We start from the raw sequence: 24,674 nt of genomic DNA on the forward strand, positions 1-24,674 counted from the left end.
AAATTTATGGTAATTTCGTGGAATCGAGTAAATGAGAACGTCTCTGTTGTAATTGATGATGAGACTATTGATTGCGTTCGGGAGATTAAATATCTTGGCGTGATTATTGATGACACACTTAAGTTCAACTCTCACATTGACAATGTCATCAAGAAAATTGCCAAGAAGTATGGAATTCTATGTCGACTGAAAAACGATTTAACTATTGCCAGTAAAATACAGCTATACAAATCAATCATCTCACCTCATCTTGACTTTTGCCCTTCCATTTTATTTCTGGCCAATGCAACACAAATATCGAGATTACAGCGCTTGCAGAATAAAATAATGCGTTTGATTTTGAGATGTAATAGATTCACTTCCTCAACTTTGATGTTAGACGCCTTACAATGGTTGTCGGTGAAGCAAAGAATTGAATATTTGACTATGGTGTTCATTTTTAAAGTAGTTAACGGTTTGCTGCCTCGATATTTGTGTGATCGAATTGAAAGAGGAAGTGACTTTCATAGATATAATACTAGAAACGCGGTTGAAATAAGAACACCACATTTCTTGACTTGTGCTTCACAAAATTCATTATATTATAAAGGAATAAATGTTTTCAATTCGATGCCTAGACATATCAAACGTTCAGCAACACTTACAGAATTTAAAAGACACTGCATTTCACACGTTAAAACTGTCTTTTGAACAGTTATCCAGTGATTTTTTTTTATGAATTGAAAAATTATGTATCTTGACGAAGTTATCTCTAACGGATTATTTTATATGGATAGCTGTCATAACGCCTTATTAATAATTATTGTAGCACTGCAAAAACTATTTCTGTTCGCCACGAGGGTGATGATGGATTTTTAATATATGATTTTATAGTAGATTAATTAAAAAAAAAAGTAGTCTACAAAGGTTTGAGCCTCGCGCGCGTATTGCGGATATAGAGGACTGAATTTAACATTTGAGCGGTTCCACAAACAAGTGGGAAATTTTTCCAGTTTTTATTTTTTGTATTTTTTGATTTGCATGAAACCTTGCATACAAGTTTTAGGGGAAGAAAAACGCCGTTTTGCATACTTGGTTCGCCATTTTGAATCTAGCCTTACTTATGAGAAGGGCCTATGAAAAATGCACATGATATCTTCAAAAAATTGTATCTCGGAAACGGTTTGTCCGATTGGTTTGGTGTCTTGGGCGAAGTTTTAGACAATTGTTGGTGTTATATGGAGAAAATATGCACGGTAAAAAAAAGTTTGGTATTTGTGTTTTGAACTAAAATTTTCAAAAAAGCTATTAAGAAAAGTCAAAAAAGTTTGTCACTCTAATTTTATGAAAGTACATCAAATTTGCAAACAAAAAGTACTTCGGTAACATTTTTCTAAGATGCACCGTTTAGAAGATATTACTGATTTAATATTGTTTTTTTTGATAACTTAATAAGTTTTGGCCGTTTTCGGATGTACTCCGTGCTTTTCCAGTTTCAAAAGTATTTTTTTCGGAAATATTGGAAAATTTTGAGTTAAAATGACACTGACAGCTTAAAGATTCGAGTGAAATTCTCTACCTTAAAAGTATTTTGAAAAACAAGTTACAAAATCCCACTATCAGGAACAATGATTTCTTCAAATGATTTTTGGTGCGTTGTGCTGAAAACGTGCTAACAAGTATTAGATACAGGTAATCAGATACCAGTTAGCTGTACTACGTACAGTTGGTGATTGTAAACATGGTCTTTGTTGGAACTAGTCCACCATGGCCACGCTGGCCATAACGAGGCTAGCTCCGTCGTTGACCGTTCCTTAATAATAAATAAAAAGAACGCAGTAGTCACCTTCCATCAAACTAGAGGGCTGCCGACTGATACCTCAATCAACAACCGCCGCACTCTTTATTCATTCCAGGTATATACAATTTACAATTTTCTTCAATAACAATATACCTACGCCAGCAAATCTACCTCGCTCCAACTCTCCAAACTCGTACCTGAAGGTTCGACGATACCTGAGCGTTCAACTCTACCTATCTTCCAACAGTCTTTACCCAGCATTCTATGATTTCTACCCGTGAGCTGTATAATAATGTCTGACTCGGTTCTGAATTCATCCAGTATTTACTAGGGAAAACCAAACAGTAAATGCAGAAAGGTTGCTAGTAGCATAGTGATTATAGTAATTTAAGCTCATAATCCTGGGTTTTTGAACGAGATCCAGTGTTGTTTGATAACATAATAATTGTAAAGGAAAGTGTAACACGTTTTGGTGCAAAGGTAAGTTTTAAATACACATTTTAATTATATGTTTTGTGATATTTTCGTACAAAACTAACAATTGGAAAATATTTTCTATGTTACAGATTACAAAATGAGTAAAATAAGATGTATTCGCCCATTCAAAGACGTTCAGTGTTCGAAAGAGCTGCGATATCTCACGTAAGGTATCATCCAAAAACTAAAATCAATTGGATTTTCCAAGGTATCCACACTGAACACCAAGGATTTTCGTGTTTGTTCGTCTTGCCGTCTACATATTGATTCAAGAGCTCACCTCACCCAAAACGAGGAACAAAGCGTAGCCGGCGGCTCAAGGATGCCAACTGTTCAGACCATACCTGATTCGCAAAGCTATGAAAGTTTGGTCACGATAACATCAGAGTCAACGCTAAGCACAATTAAATCAAATGAAGACTTCACGATGCCTGTAGACGTCGAAATATTCAACCGAGGAATAGCAGCTATTCGTGTTTCGCCTATAGATTTAGTTAAGGTTAAAAATGTTCACTATCCTTAAAAAAAGGTGCGCTGAAATCGTCGAAGGTGTACGAAGAAATCTTTTTAAATTTTAAAGTCATAGAAAATATGAAAATTAAATTTTTAAATTCAGCCACAAGGCAAGAAAAACTATCAATTTTATCATTGTTGCCAAAATCATGGTCAGTACAAAAAATTGTAGACGAATTTAAAACCAGTAGAAATATGGCATCAGATGCAAGAAAGGAAAGAGATAATGTATTTGATTCATCCCAAGGTTCAAGCTCTGGAAAAGCTTTGAGTAATGAAACAAAAGAACTGGTTTTGAATTTTTTTGAGGACGATGATATAAGCCGTGCAATGCCAGGCCAAAGAGATTTTGTTAGCGTAAAGACAGGAAATAAGAGATTAGCTGTTCAGAAAAGATTGTTAATGATGACATTGAGAGAAGCTTTTAATCGCTTTAATGAAATGTACGTCAATGTAAAAATAGGGTTTTCATCATTTGCAAGCCTCCGGCCAAGGCAATGTAAACTATTGACTATCACAGGAACACATAATGTTTGCGTTTGCACTACGCATGAAAATGTCAATTTAATTCTACATAGCTTAAAAAAATACAATGTCTTGAATGATCTAAAAACATTAACGAATAGATTACTTTGCGAAAATAAGACAACTCATTGCCATCTACGAAGATATAAAAACTGCCCAGATACCTCAGTTTTAGAAGACAGTTTATTGAAACAACTGGAAGAAAACTTTGTTGAAAAGCTTTCATTCGAACAATGGGTTACCACTGACAGATGTGATTTAGAAACTATTGTAAAGCAAACCGATGAGTTTGTTTCATTTTTCAGCTCAAAATTAGAAAGTTTGATTCCGCATGATTTTGTAAAAACCGAACAATCCAATTTTTTGAAAACTACAAAACAAAACTTGCAAGATGGTGAATTTTTAGCTATTTGTGACTTTTCTGAAAATTACAGCTTCGTTTTGCAGGATGAAGTTCAATCACACCATTGGAACGGGCAACAGGCCACAATCCATCCTTTCGTAATATATTATACTGAAAATATGCAAATTAAACATTTTAGCTTCATTATAATTTCTGAAGAACTAAGACATGATTCAGTCGCTGTCAATTTGTTTATTGATAAAATGATAAACTTTTTACAAATTGATCAAAATAAAAACATAAAAAAAAATTATTTTATGTCAGATGGTGCTGCTTCACAGTATAAAAACCGAAAAAACTTTTCTAGCCTTTGTAAATTTAAGTCAAAGTATGGTATTGACGCTGAATGGCATTTCTTCGCAACATCGCACGGAAAAGGTCCATGCGATGCTATTGGAGGTACGATAAAACGCATGGCTACCAGAGCAAGTTTAGCCAAAGAACGCGAACACCCGATAAAGACTGCAAGAGAGTTGTTTAATTGGGCAAACAAACGAAAAGAAGAAGAACTTACAAAGTTGTCATTTTGTTATTCTACTACAGAAGAATACGAAAATATGTCTTTGCAGCTAAATAATCAATATAATAATGCAAAAACAATTCAAGGAACTCTAAAATTCCACTCATTTCTTCCTCTATCAGAAAATACAATAAAGGCAAAGCTTTATTCAAACTGTCCTGACAATGATGCCAAAATATTCAATATTGTTAAGAAAGTTGTGTAAACAATAATTTTATAAAAATACAGGAATAAAAATAAACTGATGATATCCAACATATAATGTTATTTTTTATTGCGCACAATCACCATCCCTGAAAAATAAGCTTAATTCGCTCTTTTGAATCTTGCTAATTGAGGAGCTTACATTTGCAGTTCTCAAAAAGGTGTATCTCGAAATCGAGTTGTCTCATCGGTTTGATGTCTGTGGCGATGTTCGGCAATAGAGAGAAAATATGCACAGTATAAACACATCCAGTTTAAATGGATTAAACTGTTAGGCGATATGCAAGAGTTGAATGCACATTTTCAGCACAACGCATCAAAAATCACTTGAAGAAATCATTGTTCCTGATAGTGGGATTTTGTAACTTGTTTTTCAAAATACTTTTAAGGCAGAGAATTTCACTCGAATCTTTAAGCTGTCAGTGTCATTTTAACTCAAAATTTTCCAATCTTTCCGAAAACAAATACTTTTGAAACTGGAAAAACACGGAGTACGTCCGAAAAGGGCCAAAACTTATTAAGTTATCAAAAAAAAAAAAAAACAATATTAAATCAGTAATATCTTCTAAACGGTGCATCTTAGAAAAATGTTACCGAAGTACTTTTTGTTTGCAAATTTGATGTACTTTTATAAAATTAGGGTGACAAACTTTTTTGACTTTTCTTAAAAGCTTTTTTGAAAATTATATTTTTTTAAAAAACAATTTTTTTTATCGTAACCTATTTTTCTCCAGAACAACCTACTGTGCACTAGATAGCATTTTCAGTCAGCTATAACATAAGGATAATAAAAAAATTAGTGACATGTCACTTTAAAGGGAAAATTTATATTTTAGTTCAAAACACAAATACCAAACTTTTTTTTTTACCGTGCGTATTTTCTCCATATAACACCAACAATTGTCTAAAACTTCGCCCAAGACACCAAACCAATCGGACAAACCGTTTCCGAGATACAATTTTTGAAGATATCATGTGCATTTTTCATAGGCCCTTCTCATAAGTAAGGCTAGATTCAAAATGGCGAACCAAGTATGCAAAACGGCGTTTTTCTTCCCCAAAAACTTGTATGCAAGGTTTCATGCAAATCAAAAAAGATGAAAATTACTCGTTGCTTTAATGATATGGAACCGCTCATTTGATAAAAAAAAAAATGCAATTTTGAAGCTTATTTGGAAGATACTTTGAGTTAGTAGTAAGTTTTCTGGCAAATGTTGGGGGTTCGTGAGCATTCCTGACATTGCTGAAAATTATGATAGCATCAGATTGCGGGGTTACTAGTGTAATAGGATGCTTTGTTGATTGTTCATTAACTCTTGATTGCTTGTAATACTTATGAATATTTTAGGTGGACAAAAAGGCGAACTAAGAGGTGGACGCCTGAGCTTTTCCACATTTATATCGCTGTGAAGCAACTGTAAACTTTAGAGGGAATCTATATCTGTAACTGAAACCAGTTCGATTTTGTTTGCCAACCTGGTTAAAATGTCATATTCAATTATCTTAAAGATAAATCGTCCAGCTCAAACCTTTGTAGGGGTAAGAGGTGGGACCATCGTCATCATGATCATCACCTGCTCGCTTGCTTTGTCTATCGAAAGAACAGAGAGATGAGCCGGTACCACTCAATACTTAATGTTTTTTTTTGCTTTCTACATCAGCAAAATACAGAAAATGCTAATCTAAATACTTAAGAAAGTAAAACGTAGAAAATTTGACTGCAGTCATTGTTTGACTGCCGTGTGCTGTAAAGAGGTTGCATTGCACACTGAAAACGACACCAACTCAGAGAGTGAATAACCTTCGATTTTAGTAACTTCTCCTACGAATGAGTAAAAATGACTTACTCTCTGAAAAAGATTCGTTTTCAGTGAATGTAGACTGCTTAAGCAAGCCTTTTGAATCAAATAACACTAGCGCTGCATTGAGTGTATTCTGAACTAAAAGGCCAATCATGTGCTAGGTCTTGTCCATATGAATAATTTCACTGAATACAGAAATTTTTGACTGCCGTGTGCTGTAAAGAGTTCGAAAAAGTAGAGTAAATTTCTATTCAATATGATACACATAAATGGAGCGCCACAAATTATGTAAGTTTTCATTATAAATCGTGTAAAATTCTGATACATTTCATGAAATGTTGCTAATATTGTATACAAAAGCCCATATTTGCAAACAATATTGCTTACAAGTTGCTCATTTGCGTGATATAAAACACAAATTTACGTGAATGAATATTTACATCACAATTAAAATTCAGAATTTTTTCTGAGCTGCTTTCTGGTCGTGCAGTCAAGTTAAAACAAAGAATGTTATGCAAATTTCACACTGAGCTTGATGATCCAATACTCTTATCACTTTTTTTTCTAGCTGAAATGGCAAACTACACTGAAATTGAATCTTACTCAGGGAGTGAGTCACTTTTACTCATTCGTATGGAGAAATTTCGCATGAGTAACCCGCTTTTAGAAAATTCTCTTGTTTCAACTAGGTAGAAGATTGCTGTCTTTAGTAAAGTTATTCAGATGGATATGACCTATTGTATACTGGACAGCTCAGATCAGAATTAATTCTCATATATGTCAGCAGTTAGTTATGTACTATGATTGCTTGGTTTAACTTGACTGCCTGCTACATAGAATATTACGGTCTTTGAAAAAGTTTTTGAAATGAATACAACTAATCCAAATTTTATCAATACGTTTCAACTGGAATTATGCATCTGTCTTCAACTTCCATTTTATTTGCCGTTACTTGGGAGATGAGGACTACACAAAGCACAATATTTTTTATCAATCACTCATATTCTTGTGTTCGTTTCAACAATACAAAAACATTTTTATGGTTCAAACTAAAACAAGAATATGGGTGAATAGCAATATTTCTCGAAAGAAAATAGAACAAAGAATAATGAAAGTTATGAACTAGAACTATATGCTGTTTATATGGGGTTTCATCCATTCTATGTGGGTTCAATGAAACAATCAAATTGACATTCCATTTATTCAATTACAATGTTCGCTATTAGCGGCGCCGGTGGTGTAGTGGTAAGCGTGATTGCCTCTCACCCCAGCAGGCCTGGGTTCAATCCCAGTCAGCGCCGCCGGGATGTTCTGAGGCATAACATCTCTGATCACGCCTTCCTTCGGATGGGAAGTAAAGCCGTTGGTCCCCGGTTCATGAGTTGATGGGTCGATAGGTAGGGTCCAGGTGTGGGAGCTGCCTCTCTGGCGTCGGTAGCATTGGTGCTCAGCACGGAAAACAAGATCGACGGAAAACAAATCAAGGAAAAAAAAAAAAAAAAAATGTTCGCTATTTTATAGATTTTTCATTGAGCACTGAATTTTAAAATCAAGTTTTTGTTAACATAAATAAGTTTTAGTTGAAGACCATAGTTCTACAACATAAAGATTTGTGATGTCAGGTTCATTTTGATTTCTAAAGTTGTTTTGCCATGACTAACATTAGTAGGTTTCCGAAAGTTGAGTGAACATGTTTGGAACCTAATTATGAATAATAAAGGAACTGATTTTGGAATTTCAAAAATTAAATCCTATTTTTAGGACTTAGGACAACCTTAATCGGATCTTAACACTGTACACAACCTTTGACCAGCTTCTCGATTGATTCAGATTTCACGCTAGGATGAATACGAGAAAGGTACAGCCAAAACAGCTCGGTGGGTTCAGGGACAGCAAGGACCTCGGTAAAGGCATTGTCGCCTGTTACTGCTTTAGAACCACCAACAAGTGGTTTGCTAGTGAGCGAGCCTTCATCACGGCGCCGTTTTAATGGCGGTTGACGCATGAAATTGGAGTTTGTCGGAGTTGTCAATGTGATTCGTTTCGATAGCTGAGCGATCTGCTGTTGTTGCTTAGCAATTTCCTTCCTAAGCTCAGCGTGTGCGATTTCCTGTCTCTCGGTGATAGAATTAATCACACTGCCAAACGACGAGACGGCAGTTTTGAACCGAGCACATTTCATCAGCTTGGCGCACTCGTTACACATCCAAAACAGGTTCGGGCTAGTGTGGACAATATTCAAAAAAGCCTTATTCAGCTTTGTGCCGCCGCACTTTAGGTGAATCATCCTGTCGCAAAAAGCCATGCAGGAGATGGATTCTTCAACGCCTTTAACTGGTTTAGCGCATTGGTCACAGGCGGAAGTCATGCTGACTCAGTTTCCAAAAGTGATTTAGAAACAGCGGTGAAGATGCTCTAATACGCAAAGAGGAATTGGATTCTCAAGATCGCCCAATGCTAGTCTGATATCGACAATAACACAACAGTATACACTACAATATGTCCGATTGAATAACTTTTTCACTGTTTTCACAACACACAATATGCTCTAATTAGACGATTATCGAAACGAACTGCACTTTCCACCAGTACAATATTACAGGTATACCGAACGGAAAAAAACGAATAACGATAGCCCGTGTGATAAAAAATCGACAAATTTAGCAGTGCACAATCACGACGATGTGAATAACAACAACTGTGATGATGAACAATGACTAAGGTGATATGCGAAATGTTGCAAAACAGTTCCGCACACTTCCTTAGTAACTGCTTCCAATCCAGCGGAAGAAAATCACTTGGAAGAACGCTGGAGTAAACCTCGTTGCAATGATCGAGCAACGCAACTATCGAAAGATAAACAAACTTTGACGTTTAACTTTTTGCAGGCAACTTTGCCTCCATAAATGCTTCCATAAATCTGAACGGGTTAGGATCAAGCAAAGTTGCTTTAGATAAAAACAATTCAGTCAGGAAGCTTTCTTCATAAAAGCCATTTTAAAACCTTATGAAAACCTTTTTTTCACAAATGGCCCATGAAAACCAACTTTTAAGCCAACGCCATATTACAATTACTTTGTTTGATTTTAAATACGATAATCATAAAAAGAAAATATCGGCTGAGCTTAATGGTTAAGGGGGGAGTATACTTTGATTTTTCAAAAAAATGCATTTTTTTGGCTTAAAATGTTCCTTGGGATGTATACTTTAATTTTGAAAAGACTCCAAGTCCGCCAGAATATTCCTTACCGCTTTACGAAGCGATTTCCTAAAACATGTAGCGGCGCGCTGAGAGAGCAATTTTATCTCTAAACGCGTTTATCTCGAAACGGGGTTTTTCAAACTGGCGTGGGAAATAACTCTAACCAGTTATCATCAAATTTGGATACCGTCGAGGTTTTCTTGTTCAGAATTAAATTTTGCTTAGAAAGACGTATCCACATTTTCGATTTTGTCAAAAATGGATTTTTAAGCCACGATTTTTTAAGCATTTTTAGGGTGAACAAATGGACTTTTTTTTCCCAAAGCCACAACTTTTGAAACAATTAATTTAAAAAAAAATCGGAATACGTATTTCTACCCCAAATTTCATTACAAATCAGGATTTTTGTTCGATTTATGTTCCAGGATCACATGGAAAGGAGTATTTTCCCACGCCGTTTTCCGACTTCCACGCGAGGACGCCCGCGCGACCTGGTGCACCGGCCACGGGGAGACGCCAATCGAGTTCAAAAAAAAAAATACAAATTGTAGTTCGAAGGATGACTAATAAATTAGTCATAACATATTTGCCCTCCCAGAGTGTTTTATTGCTTTAAAAAATAACGAAAATGCCTTACTTTTTGGACGTTCAAAGTGTACTACCCCCTTAATCTGAAGAATAACTATTTTTTTCTCCATTAAAAATAATAAGCAAAATCGACGTTTTCCGAGGGCGGACTTATTTTTTTCGATGTTTTCAAGTACATTTCACATAAGATTTAATATGGCACCTACAAATACGCCACTTTAAGAGAACAATTTTAATAATTTTGGAAATTGAATAGGATTTTTATATGATCAGATTATATTTCAATTATTTTGTTAAGATCGGATGGTATTTATGAATCCTTTTATATTATGATTGATGATTTTTCCAGTAGACTCAGCGAGCGGCTAGCGCAAATGGTTTTAAAAGGGTTTTTATTGTTGCCAAATAGCTTTTATTGTAGCTTAAATACGGGTTTCCTTGTCGCAGTAAATCAATCTTGAAGAGCTTCGAAAATATACCCTTCAGAACCTTCCCCAGGTTGGGCCAACTAGACAGATTCTCATCGTAATGAGGTTTTGGTGGATGCATCAATGGCATAGTAGCCTTGACCAGGGTTTTATGAATGTTGTTTTATAGTAGTTTTGGATTACTTCATAAAACTTAAAATGTTACTTGTGTAGGCAAGTCAAATGATCAACTCAGTTGAATTCAATTGGCTTGAAAAGTTGCGCCTGGTTCAACTTTTTTTCAATTCAAGTGAGTTGATCAAGTCAGTTGAATGGCATGGTTTACACGTTCAATTAGCGTTCAAGTCAGTTGAATTCAAATGACTTGATCAATTGACTTGCCCTGTCTAAACCCAGCTTTAGGTCTGTTCTTCTATAGCAACTCATTGTTGTGGTGCTTCCTCATTGTTTGAAGCTCGTTCGCTTTTACCATTATCGGAAGCCGCCATCTTCGATTTCAAAATGGCGTCGGATATCGATTTTCATCCTCTAGACATCATCCGATTCCCAAAATACCTTTATTGGTAAGTATTTTATAGCATTTCACACTTTTTCTCAAACTGGAAGCCGCCATCTTGGATTTCAAAGAATACCAGATACGAATACGATTTAAAAAATTTGACATCCACGTGCACAGATCTATGCGCATACGCTTAAATGAACGAAGTGAACAATCAGCAAAAGTCATAAAAGCTGCACGAATTCGGATCGAACAGCTTCGCTTCAATGCAAAAGTAAGTTCATTTGACAATGAAAGAAGAAATGAAGACTATTCAAGCCAAAACAAACAGCATGAAAATTGATCGAAAGTGGTTCTGTTGATGTTGACAGGGAACTGCTCGAAGAGAAGACATGATGACTTTCAATTGAAAGTGATGGTTGACAGCTTCATCGTCGCTTGACGATTTTCGATTGAAAGTAACTTTGTGGGGCCCTGCAGGCCGAAGCAGCTGTTTCTTTTTTAATTTAAAGAATCCAATTACATATTTTAGATTTTGTTGTTTTGTAAAAATATTCACTGAGCTAATCAACAGTGAGAGTATTTTCAAGTTGCTATTCGCTATTTCTCAGCTGTTTACTGAATATGAAGCGAACCAGCCTGTAGGCTGAAACCTCCATAGTAAAGAAAAAAAGAAAGCTGTTTACACTGTATTTCACATCCAACTGAGCCTGGAAAAATTTCATAACATTCTCCTCTAGTCCACCATGCGTCAATTTCCACCATTGGCCACTCAGACCTTTTAAACCTGTATGTTTCACCCTGAACCATGCCAACAGAGCAGCGCAGCAGGGAAACGGTGAAAAGCTACCATCATTTTTCATATTTTCATGTCTACCCGTCGGTCGTTTACTGCGCACCAAGTCTAAAACTACACTATAGGACTCTTGGCTGCGGGCAAACGGAACTGACTACCGGGCGTGAGTAGAAGTAAAATAATAATTTTTATGATCTCGAACGTCGATTATTCTTTACGATTTGTTTTGCGCCGACTTTTAGCACCCACCGAAAACACGTGTGCGCGCACCCCCGTCTTGATGTTATTGATAGGTTAGCTCAGTTTGTGCGAAAATGAGAACCGTGCTTGTCGGAAAACTCCGGAACCTAGACCGCGCGTGGAAAACCGCTGACCGCCTGATCGCCACCGCTGCGAGATTCAATTTCAAGGGTTTTATATTTTCCGGCTTCTTTGCCTTTGAGTTTTCGCATGGTTCTTTGTCGAGCGAAGAGGAAAAAAAAACACAAAATAGGATATCAGATTTCAAACTGCGCTCACTAATTTTCTTGGGAAAACAATCCGAAATGAGCGGCGTTTAATTGACGATTATGAGCCGAGGTCAGAGGCGTTCGTCCTCTTGGGACGCAAACGGCACCTAATGACGCGCGGTTGCAAAGTCGTCCGTAAGGAAAATATTGTCATTATGTTGTTCGGTTTCGGAAATGAGCTTGATTTTTTTGTTTTGGTTCAGCAATAAAAAAGTTTCTCTAATGAGACAGAAAAATGCCATTTCGGATGTTCACAAGAGACGGGTCCCAATTGTGAAAACATGGATCAAGTTGCAAAAAAATAAATACATAGCAGCCAGATGATTGGAAGGACCGTTAATCACCGGTTTCGAGACAGGAAAGGGCGTCGTCGTCATGGGTGATGGAATATCCAAACGAAACTTACCGAGATTTATCCGTATCACTTCCGGATCGCCCGTCGAGATCTTGTACGCTGCAACCGGTTCGAAATGTTCACTCAATAGCAACAACCAGCACCACAACAATGTAAATATCGCTATCGTGGGCAACGTTGACACTTGGGATGCCATGTTTCACTTGCACTGAACTTGTCACACGTTTTCTTAATGTTACACAAAACGCACACACAAATCTGACCGGATCAATTGCACTTTTCCATTAACAGCACGCGGTTTGACATTTGTTTCACTTAATCCGAGATCCCGGCTAGCCTGTCACCTAAATAAAAGCTTTATTGAAGGCATTACAGAACGGTTGCACTGATGATGATGATGGTGATGACGACGGTGGCAGTGATGGCCGCTGGTGACTTGAGGACATTGCTTTCAAGATGTTTGCCTGGGTGGATCCTGTAAGAAAAATAAAAACGTGCGATTTATAGTTTGCTTCCATCGATGGGGATTACGAAAGGGAGGAGGGAATCTGTTGGGAGAGCGATTTTGAACCCCTCTTGCCCTCCTTAGTTGCGCATGCACGATTCTAGCTCCCAGCAATTTAATTCGATGCACAGTGGTCCAGGATGGGAATTAATCTGGAAAGTATTTTTTTTCCTTGGTTTGTTTTCCGTCAATCTTGTTTTCCATACTGAGTATCAATGCTACTGACGTCAGGGTGGCAGCCCCCACTCCTGGGCCCTACCACATATCGACCCATCAACTCATGAACTGGAGACCAACGGCGGCTTTACTTCCCTTCCGAAGGAAGACATGATCATAGTCCTAGAACTTTTGCTTTAATATTTAGGTTTTTGGTTTATTGTGTTTTTGTGCTTGAAAAGTCACTTCTTTTGGTGGTTCTCAAATTAATTCATGTTCTAAAACTAAGTTTCTTGTTTTTGAAAATCAAGATATTTATTTGATTGTTTGTTTATTGAAAAATTCAACTGTCAATTAATGTCTAAATGAAGAAAAACTTAAACTAAATAGTTACGGTCAACGGTACGGAAAAGGCCAAGTAGCTGATGACGAAACACGTCAGCTGATACATTGAAGTCGAACATATAAAAGACGTGGTTGAATTGCCGGCTGATTGCTCGTGTTGTGTATAATTTCGGCGCCGTGCTTCCAAAAACAGAAAGTCGCGTTGACGAAGAGGCCTCTCAGGGGCATACATATTTAGCTGTGACAGCAGTGTTGGACAGTCAATGTCACCCGTAAGCAGCTTTCCAGCGAACGGTCCTGGTTCGATTTCCAGGATTCCCGCTCCTCGTACTGCTTCAAGTTCGTTGGGTCGCGCCAGTTGAGGAGACGAAGATCATATCTCACAAACTTACGTTGAACGGATTCAATTCTAGTGATCCAGCTAGTATGGAAAGGGCACCACACAACTAAACTTGACTCCAATAAGGATCGCACAAGCGAGCAGTAGAGTGACCTGACGCATAGTGGGTCAAGGAACTCGTCGGCAATTTTGAAAATAAAGCCCAATTGTCGATTAGCTCTGGAGATGATGTCATTGTAGTGGATTCTGATAGTGAGTCGGCAGTCCAAGGTAACGCCGAGATCCTTTATGTTCTCTACACGAGTAAGACAGCGTCCGTAGAGAACATGGTCAAACATGATTGGTTCGATTTTTCAGTGATATATATGTTCACACATACTGTATTTAAAGGAGTATTCAGAGTTGAATTTTTTGATTGTTATGACTCATAACTTATGAGAAAAATTCAATGACGATTGTGAAAGGGATTCCTGGTTCACTTATAATGAATAGTTGAAATAATTTCTCAGAAGAATAAAGAATTATGATGATAGTTCCGAGGAAATTTCGAGCTCATTGAGGACAGTAGAACTAGGATAAATGCCAAGATAATTCTAAACATAATTTATCGATTACTTTTTCAAAGAGACGTACCAGCTTTTGTAAACAATGCATTCGATCGTCGATTTGACGTAGCTGGTAGCTCGCCTACGCATGCTAACACTATCTTCAGATAGGGGAAAACTTTCCCTACCTGATAGTGGCGCTAGTATACGTGTGCGGGCTAACAGTAACGCCAAATCGACGATCAAATGCATTCATCACCAACATGGGCCACAACGTCTCACAATCTGTAGCCTACCAGGAGCTGAGCTCGAACCACTATCCAGTGATGGTCGAAGTAGGCTTCTCTGCTAACAGGTCACAAGCATCCCGGAGCAACTACCATCGCGTTAGCTTTGTTGACACTGCCGCGACTAAGAGGAGCATCCGGGGACCTCCGAAGACGTTGACCGGTGCCTGAATTCCATAGAGGAGGCGATATCCCGACCCAGGATACAACACGTGCCAGTTTACAGAAAGGTGAGCAATATTCTGAACCTTGCTAGACCCACTAAAGACATTATAAGCCTCCGTAGCCCCATAGGCAGTACCAACGTACTGGATTGACCATCTTGAAGACCCATTGCAATCGCCTAACGAAAATTATTCAAGCCAGCATGGTGGACCTCAGAAATGAGGTCTTTAATGGCAAGTTGCGTTCACTCCCATATTGTGCCAAGCCCTTCTGGAAACTAACAAAAATCCTTAAGAATAAGCCAAGGCCCATTCCATCACTTGTGTCTTTGAATCTACACAACGAATCACTCGCTCATCTGATAACCTTTGAAGAGGAGGCTGATGCTATAGGTCAACACTTTGTCAGCTCTCATAATCTTGGACTGAACATGGCTAGTCCATACGATACTGTGGTTGCTGAAAATGCAGCCAACCTTCATAAAATTCACAAAAAATTTCTTGTGGAATCCGAGATTACGGCTGACGAACGGTTGACTTATATCAAATTATCTAAAACGTTAAAGCCCCAGGTTTCGTCCAAATTCTGAATCTGGAATTCAAACACTTGAGTTCCACATTCTTCAACCAACTGGCACTGATGGATAGTTACCCTCGTGCTGGAAGTCAGCTAAAGTCATCCCCATCCAGAAGCCTGGGAAAGATCCGTCCTCTCCTTTAAGTTACCGACCCATCAGACTTCTCTCGGTGTTATCTAAGCTGTTTGAAAGGGCAGTATACCACCGACTCCTGGCATCTACCGATGAAAACGAATTATTGCTCAAGGAGCAGTTTGGCTTCCGTAAAAGTCGCTCGACTGTTCACACTCGAGTGACAAACATTCGCAGACGGAACAAGTCTGTATCTAAAACATCTGCCATCCCAAGTAACAATTTGGGTTTTATGAGGGTACTGTAGACCATCATTAAGACTTGTAGAGTGCTTTAACACCTCAATAAAACTTACACTGTTACTTGGGATGGCATTGCTGGACGTTGAAAAAGCGTTCGACAATGTTTGGCATGATGGCCAGGTCTACAAATTGCAGCGATACGTTCTTCCAATCTTCCTTGTTAAGATAATAAAAAACTATCTCTCGTACAGAACATTCCGAGTCTCCCTGAATAGCCTCACATCGGATGCCTTCAACATCGGTGCGGGTGTTCCACAACTATCCTGATCACCTCCGGTATGTCGGCTCTCTCTGATGGTGGATCGTTTTCCCTGTTCGCAGATGACACATCCATCATCTATAAGGGTAGAGTCATCGGAGCTCTGACCGCCAAATTTCAGAGAGGACTGGATGTCCTCCCAAGTAACAAATCTAGAGCTGCTTGGCTATATTCAAAATTTATAAAGGTTTTATTGCAGCTGCAACCATTACCTACAGCTTTATCACGGTCATATACAATGCAAGTCATGAAACATTCTTATAGCTATCTACAAAACCCCTATAAAGCTAATTAAAAAACCAACTGATGTTTATGCTATTTTCACTTATGAAAGGTTTTATGATTGCTTTGAAGTATACAATAAAGTAATATGAATTGCCCTTATAAAACCAAAAAATAAATCCTTTCGTTGCTTTATAAGTAAGCGCAATAAAACTAGTTGGCCATGAAACAGTTATTTTAAAACAATTATAAGCATTCAGTTGCAACTTGTCAGAAATGTAAATAGGTGGTTTATTTTTACAACATAGAAAAGAATAAAAACTTTCCGGTACTTCCAAGCGGAGCGCAAAGAAAATCAACAAAATTGTTAGCATGAGCATGAAAACATTTCGTGTATACGTATACGCGACGTAGTGTGCGTAAGAAAAACTACAAGGGACAGCCCTATGGGGTTGTACGCAATGGTGACGTAGGTCTACGTGGTATTATATAATCAAACTTATTCGTTAACTGCAGCAGGAGCTTGTATTTTGTGTAGGAATAGGAATTTGAGCGGGGTTCTCTCTATTTATACTCTTTAGTATGACGCGCTTGACATAGATGGCCCACAGCGACTCACGAAGAGCTACTGATTTCGATCCATAGCATAGCGGTGCAGCTTCTTCCTCCTTTGATGGTTGCTTATGTTGGCTCTGCAGCTAGCTGCTATCAGGCAGCCTTTCGTTGTTACTGTAGAACAATTTTCAACGCCACACGCTGAAAGCACTGCTACTGCTGCTACTGCTGTGACTAATTTCAACGACCGAACACCACCACACAGTGGTGTGGTCGTTGGTAGCGTGTGGTTCTGAGTATGGCGATGAGTGTGCAAAATATTACGCAATTCCATCCTCCCTATTCGCACGCGCCCGAAGATCGGAGGCGAATGCCACTTCGACTTTTTTCGTCTACTTACTACTATCTGACGACTGTGCTGGGGAAGCAGCATATGCATGTAGGTAATTGGTGGATTTGTTAGTTAATTCGACGCTTTTGAACAATGCTGGACATTTACCAGTTTTTCAATAGTTTTTTGTTGAAAATTAATATTCGGAAGCATTGTTATCAATGTGTAGCCATATTCCTGATCGATTGGTGATAAAATTATTGAAATTGGACCAGGGGCAGCTGAGTTATTAACGTTCAAAATCTTTCTTAATTTGTTACATGTTCCATTTTTGGTTTTCACAAAGTGTACCCTCATATCGAAATCAAAGACGTAGTCCTACGTCAAAACGTCAGCAATCTCCATGATTCTTCCGTTCTCACGGTCGAATCTTGGTCGAAATACATGGAATGGTGACAGTTTTAGGACAAATAAGTTGAAATCATGCATAACTTTTCATAAAGGCTAATGTACCATTCAAAACTTTTCTAAATGTTTGTAAAATTCATCGGTTGCACCCGTAGAATAGGAATATACATTTGCCCTCAAATAAAACAATAAATTCAAGCTGAAAATTGCATTAGGTCCTAAGTAATATTGACAGATTCGCTTCGTCAACTTTCTCTTTGCATCCCCACGGTCATGTAAAGACATTCCCAGGTATTTTCAGCACATACATCGATAAAAGAAGCTTTTATCTAGCATCCAATACGACAAACACATCAAGAAACGGTTCTGTGAATAAGTTATTAACGAAAGAGAAAGTCGACGAGAGAATCGATCAATGTTACTTAGGACCTAATGCAAAGTTCAGCTTGAATTGCTCTTGTAAAAAAAAATTGTTCTCGTAATAAAATCATGCATTATGCTTTTCTGTTCTGCTTTCATCCCATGCACACTGGGCCAGGAATGCAACCTAGCGGAGCAAAATTAATAACTCCGAAACGAAGCATTTCCGCGACTTGGTGTCTTCGGCAAAATTTCTCGTCATAATAAGGACCATCTATTGACATAAACAAATAGTTCAAAACTCTTCCGCAAATATGGTGTCACAATCTAACTTCTTTCTCTGACGTTTTGGAAACTTGATGTCTTCGGCAAAGTTGTTTATCTTGACAAAATGAACAGCTCTTTCAAACACGTAAAATTTCCACAGTCTACTGGTTTCAAGTTATATGGAATTGAAGAAAAAAATGTCGAAAATATGTTTTTTTTCTGTTGTGGTTTTTTTGCTTACAGCTTTATAATGTAAATAGCTTTTGTGAAGAAACATACTGGATTAAGCTTCAAATTTCAAAGATATTGTTGAAAAAACGAGAAAAAAAAAACACATTACATTACATTAATATCTTCCAAAGCGCAAAAAATCGCAACCTGACATTTTCAGCAAAAATTAAGCAATACTCGATAAACAAAATATCAAAATTTGAGAGAGGTATATTTTGGTGTTTTGTAGATTTCTTCATTTTAATGGAACATTATTTTTTTCTATAACTTTTTTAATGCATTGAAATGGCGTTTTGAAGACTTGACGACTTTGGCAAAATTGTTTATCTTGATAAAATAAACAACTCTTCTTAAGACGTTAAAACTTCACAGTCTACTGTTTTCGAGGTATATTCATTTAAACAATATATTTAAAATTAAAACACTTATTTTCACATTTTTTCTGTAATTTCACATAACTCGAAAACAGTAGGCTGTGAAGTTTTAACGTATTAAGAAAAGTTGTTTATTTTATCAAGATAACCAACTTTGACAAAGTCGTGAAGTCTTCCAAACACAAATTTAATGCATTAAAAAAATTTATAGAAAAAAATCATGTTCCACTAAAATGAAGAAATCTAAAAAAAACACCAAAATATACCTCTCTCAAATTTTGATATTTTGTTTATCGAGTATTGCTTATTTTTTGCTAAAAATGTCAAAATTGTGTTTTTTTCTCGTTTTTTCAACGATGTCTTTGAAATTTGAAGCTTAATCCAGTATGTTTCTTCACAAAAGCTATTAATTTAATGAAAAATATAACATTATAAAGCTGTAAGCAAAAAAACCGAAACTGAAAAAAAACCAAATTTTCGACATTTTTTTCTTTAACTCCATATAACTTGGAACCAGTATACAGTGGAAATTTAACGTCTTTGAAAGAGCTGTTCATTTTGTCAAGATAAACAACTTTGCCCAAGACATCAAGTCTCCAAAACGTCAGAGAAAGAAGTTAGATTGTGGCACCATCTTTGCGGAAGAGTTTTGAACTATTTATTTTTGTCAATAGATGGTCCTTATTATGACGAGAAATTTTGCCGAAGACACCAAGTCGCGGAAATGCTTCGTTTCGGAGTTATTAATTTTGCTCCACTAGGTTGCATTCCTGACCCAGTGTGCAATGTAAGCATTAGACATTTTAAGAAATTGCGCTTGGTGCTTTCTTGCTTGCTGTCCTCTGTCGCCATATTGTCATTATGAAAATGCCATTAGCCTTGGAATAAAATCCAAGAAATTTCAATAAAATAATGGCTAAATAAGAGATCCGAAATGATTTCCAGTGTGCATTGGTATGAATTCATGTATTGAGTTCTATTTTCTGTAAAATTAAGGTGATTCCATCAAATTCATTTGATTTCTGAAACAATATTTTTTGTTAACTTGAATTATTTTGGAGGCGCATTTATTTAACGCTCATATTATCTCAATATACACGATAACATTTCAAGCGCATATGTTTTGGAACTTCTAAAAAGTAATATATTTTCTTTAAGATTTTCACTAATGTCGCCATTAAACAAAATTGATTGCATGGTGATCTTGACACCAACACTCAACCCTATTTTTACCGCTAAAGATTTCCATTTGGAAAAAAAAAGTTTCAGCAGAACAGAACAACAACAAGCTAATTTATGACGGTTGCTTTGAAGCCAATACAAATTAAATTGGCTTTATAACTGATTTTCTCCAAAGCGTAATAAAACTGCTTGGATACAATATTACTCTTATAGAGGCTATGAGAACCTTTTGTAGAGTATGAGGCTTCCTGACAAAGGTTTTAAGACAGCTTTATTGTGATTCTCAAACATGCTTTATAAACCTTATCAAGAGTGGTCCACTAAGCTGTATGACGATCTTATAGCGGTTATCAAAAGGTTGTGCTGGAGCTATTAATTTTATTGGCGGTTTTATGAAATTGATCTCAATAACCGCTAATAGAGTGCAATAAAACAAGAAATGCTACTTGGGCTGTCTGATTATTTCAACTGCTGGAAAATCCGTACAAACGTGGCAAAGACCCCATCATTCCAAATCTCCCAGGCTGAGAATAATAAGATCAACTTGAAGTGGTGGAATGGCCCAAAGAGGAAATCTACCTCGGCCTTGCACTCGACAGCAAGTTGCTTTTCAGGGAACACATTGACAAAACGAAAATCAAATGCAACATCCTGACGAGATCCCTGTATCTACTCATCAACAGGAGATCCACTCTGTCCCTTAAAACAAGCTTGCTGCCTATGAGAAAATAATCCTTCCCGTGATAGAATACGGGGTCCAAATCTGGGAGAGTACCGCGGATTACCATCATCTAAAACTACAAAGGGTCCAAAACAAGTTCCTGAGGATGATCCTCAACTGTCCGCCACGCACTCGAAACTCTGAAGTCTATTGCCTGGCTAGTCTTCAGAAGCTGGAGTTGCGGAGAATTGCTACCATCGAAAGGTTAAGAGATTGCTATCCGAACAGCAGATCACCAGGGATCTGACACGAACAAAGATGAAGAGCCAAAGGCTAATCAATTGCGCTGCGTTGCGTTTGTAACGGAGAAATTCGTATATTGGATACTGGTTACTGTCATGTATCAACTTTAACGTTCATATTCTGATTGCTTAAGGAAAACTATTTGGGAGTGAATAGTTCTCCAATCAAAGTTTAGAACAGGAAAAGCATGACAATTACCATTGCCGGCCACGCCCATCTTCTCCGTCACTGGAAGGATATTTTTGATGTAACATCTACTTAACGGGAGGGTAGCAACTCACCGACGCCCCCATAGATGCTATGGAGTTGGATAGTTGGGTAGGAGATGGGTCAGGATTCGCTTAAGCTCGACCATGGTAACTGTTTTATTTTGGAGGAGCCTGGAAGTAAACCCACGGTCTTCTACTCAGTAAGCAAAAGCGGCAGCCACCAAGCTAGCCGAGCGCCTCAATTTTAATATTGGGACCTTATTTTGTGAAGCTAATATAATACTAATACTAAGAATACTGATTGAAATATGATGTAAACAAATAAAAGTTAAGAGTCTCATCCGAATCAAATGATTTCAAATGCTACGGATTCATAGAAATTAAGTTTAAATAGATAAAAGTAGAAAAAACTACAAGGGACAGCCCTATGGGGTTGAACGTGACGTAGGACTACGTGGTCTTATATAATAAATCTTATTTGTTAATTGCAGCAGGAGCTTGTGTTTTGTGTTTACGCAGGCAAAAGAATGTAAGAATTCCATAAGAAACACTTATGAATTTTAGCCACAAGAAATCAGTGCGAATTTCATTGATTTGCCTTATGAAAAATAATGGTGGGAAAAAATAAATCGGAGCAGACAGGAACCGAACCATGGACGTTGAGATTACGGGGCCCGTGTATTGACCACCATATCGTCTTTCAAAGCTTGGGAAAATTCAATTGTTAAAGGCGTATAAGAGCTACCTCATATTACCCCAAAATCATTCATAAGTCACGCTTATGATATTCATATGTGTTGTTCATAAGTCGAGCCTTATGAAATTCTTGAGTCTATTTGCCTCAGTGTAGCAATAGAAATTCGAGCGTTTATACTCTTTAGTATGACGCGCTTGACATAGATAGCCCACAGCGACTCACGAAGAGCTACTGATTCCGATCAATAGCGGTTAGGCTTCTTCCTCCTTTTATGGATGCTCATGTGGACTGCAGCTCTCTGCTTGCAGGCAGCCTTTCGTTGTGTGCTGGAGAACAATGTTTAACGCCACGCGCCGAAAGCACTGCTGCTGATGCCGACGACCGGACACCACCACACACGGTGATTGGAACTGAATCCGATCAGTGGTTGATAGCCTTGATAGCTAGCTGCTTGTGGGGAGCCTTTCTTTGTGTACTGGAAAAAAAACCACCACTCACCACGCGGTGATTGAATAAACACCGTTTGGTGAGACCGGATGGTATTCAACTTTGAAATCTGTGTTAGGGAAATCCCTTTTCGCAGGCGAATAGTAATAATTTTAATTATCATAGCAACAGTTACACATTCGTGCAATTTTCAATAGTGGCCTTTTGAAACATGATAAAGTATTAAATTTAAGGATTAAATTTAACAGATGCGTAGAAATATTTCTGATCGATTGGTGATATAATCATTGAAATTGGTCCAGGGGCAGCTGAATTATTAACGATCAAAATCTTTCATAATTTTGTTACATATTCCATTTTCGGTTTTCACAAAGTGTGCCTCCATATAGAAATCACAGACGTAGTCCTACGTCAAAAGGAACAATCTAACCAAATCAGTCCAAGTGAACCCTTTGCAAGCAGCTCTGTCACGTTTGGTGTAGTAGTTCCGATCATAGACCCGCCTTACGGGGATCAATCCTCTGGTCTAATATTCGATCCTCTAGTCTAATAGTCGATTGCTCCAAGTGGAAGTGGCAACTTGCATCTCCTTGACGCGAACACGAAACAACCGCTCATAAAATCATACAACGCATAAATAAACTGAAGTTAAAAACTAACAAATTTCTGGACCGGGAGCACAAGCGAAGAAAAAAAACAAACAAACCGCAATTTTGCAAACATGATGAATCATGTTTTCCGTCCGCGAGGCAGAGTGCCAGCGCTAATCCGGCAAATGCAGCCGAAAACTATGAAAGCGAACGCATGCACAAAACAAAGAACAAACTTTAGACACAATCGTATCCGAAGGGGTTCGAAACTGCACTCCAGAGCCAAAGGCTAATCAATTGAACTGAAAAACCAATGTTAAAATATAATGAAACAATAAATAAATGTAAAATTTACTACTACGATCAAATGCATTGTTTACAATAGCTGATGCGTCCCTTCGAAAAAATAATCGAGATTTGAGGAGAATTCCTTGGGAATTCTGAGAAGGATAGCAAGGGAATCGAATTTAATGGGACCTCTAGAATAATTCCAATGGTATTTCAAAAAGCATATCGATCATTCTGGGCAGAATTTAAAGAATTTTCTGAAATGCATTGTATGAAAATTCGATACAAAATTAATGCGATTTTTTAATATAATTATGAAAGGATGCTTCAGTGAATTCTTGGGAGCATCATGAAGAACTCAAAGTAAATCTTGCGATGTTATCCATGATTTTTTTAGGAGTGTTCTGCATTGAACATTTGGACTGTTAAAAAGAAAATTTCAAGGGAACCTATGCGGGTTCTATGCGGGTTTTCAAGGTAGTTAAAAAACGACAAATTTTGCGGTGTTTTTAATGAATCATTTAAATTATGGATGCTCTCGGCTTAATCTTACTTGGTTTTATGCTTTATTTAAATGTATATCGTACATCCGAGAATATTTCCCTAATTCTGGGAAACAAACGGGAAATAGCTAATCGGCATTTGTTGGTCACCATGCGAATTTGAAAAATACTTATGCAGTTTGACAGAAATTTAAATTTCAGCTAAACAATTCATTTGACCTTCGGCCTAATAGCATTCGACATAATAGCGTTGGCCTTATGCTCTAAAATTTGTCTCCCTATTTCGAAACCTGACTACGCCCTTGCCACAGCAGGCCAACGAGATGGGGCGGAATTCGTTCGGACTAGAGGTTACCTGTCCCTGCTAGGGAATAGGAACTACCAGGTTGTGAGCCTATTCCTTGGGAAGGGTATTGTCCAACCAGTACCTGTATCAAATGTCCAGAAACGCTATGCCAGCTGTGCATCGAATGAAGGGCAGGTACAGCTTAAATGCGGAAAGGGACAATGATAGGGAAAGTGAAGATGTTCTTCGGGATGGTCGTATTATTGCAAGAAGAAAAGAAAAGAATAGCCTTATTTCGTCGGATGAAATCCCTGTCATAACAATCAAGAGCAGATATGGAAGCAAAAAACGAGATCAGCGAGATCCTAAGCTCTGTCATACCATTGGCCTTCCTTTTCCTTTCGTTTGGTGGGCGTTGATATTTTCTAGGAACTCTAGGAACTTGCAAGTTTCATGGCGGTAAGCTCCGATTAACTTTAATTCTGGCCCTAATTGGAGTATCTTTGTTTTCAAAGTAGCCTGAGACTCATGATCGGGATTCAATCTGAGGATACAACTATACGTGATTAGAAAACTTCGAGCACGTATGGAAATCCCAGCCACGAG

General features: G+C 37.7%; 1 protein-coding gene across 2 annotated transcripts in view; it reads right to left on the reverse strand.

The window, feature by feature from the left end:
• The window catches only part of LOC135711063 (fibroblast growth factor receptor homolog 1-like), a 154,948-nt gene that overhangs the window by 84,187 nt on the left and 46,087 nt on the right, over positions 1-24,674 (reverse strand). For both annotated transcript variants that reach the window (XM_065233807.1, XM_065233808.1), the window contains exon 2: positions 12,653-13,076. In XM_065233807.1, coding sequence (XP_065089879.1) covers positions 12,653-12,797 — 145 coding nt within the window. In that variant the 5' untranslated portion in view covers positions 12,798-13,076. The remainder of the gene's footprint in view (positions 1-12,652; positions 13,077-24,674) is intronic.

Source organism: Ochlerotatus camptorhynchus, unplaced genomic scaffold, assembly GCF_037179485.1.
Source record: "Ochlerotatus camptorhynchus isolate MF236.1 unplaced genomic scaffold, CSIRO-AGI_Acam_v1.1 ptg000417l, whole genome shotgun sequence".
Classification (NCBI taxonomy): domain Eukaryota; kingdom Metazoa; phylum Arthropoda; class Insecta; order Diptera; family Culicidae; genus Ochlerotatus; species Ochlerotatus camptorhynchus.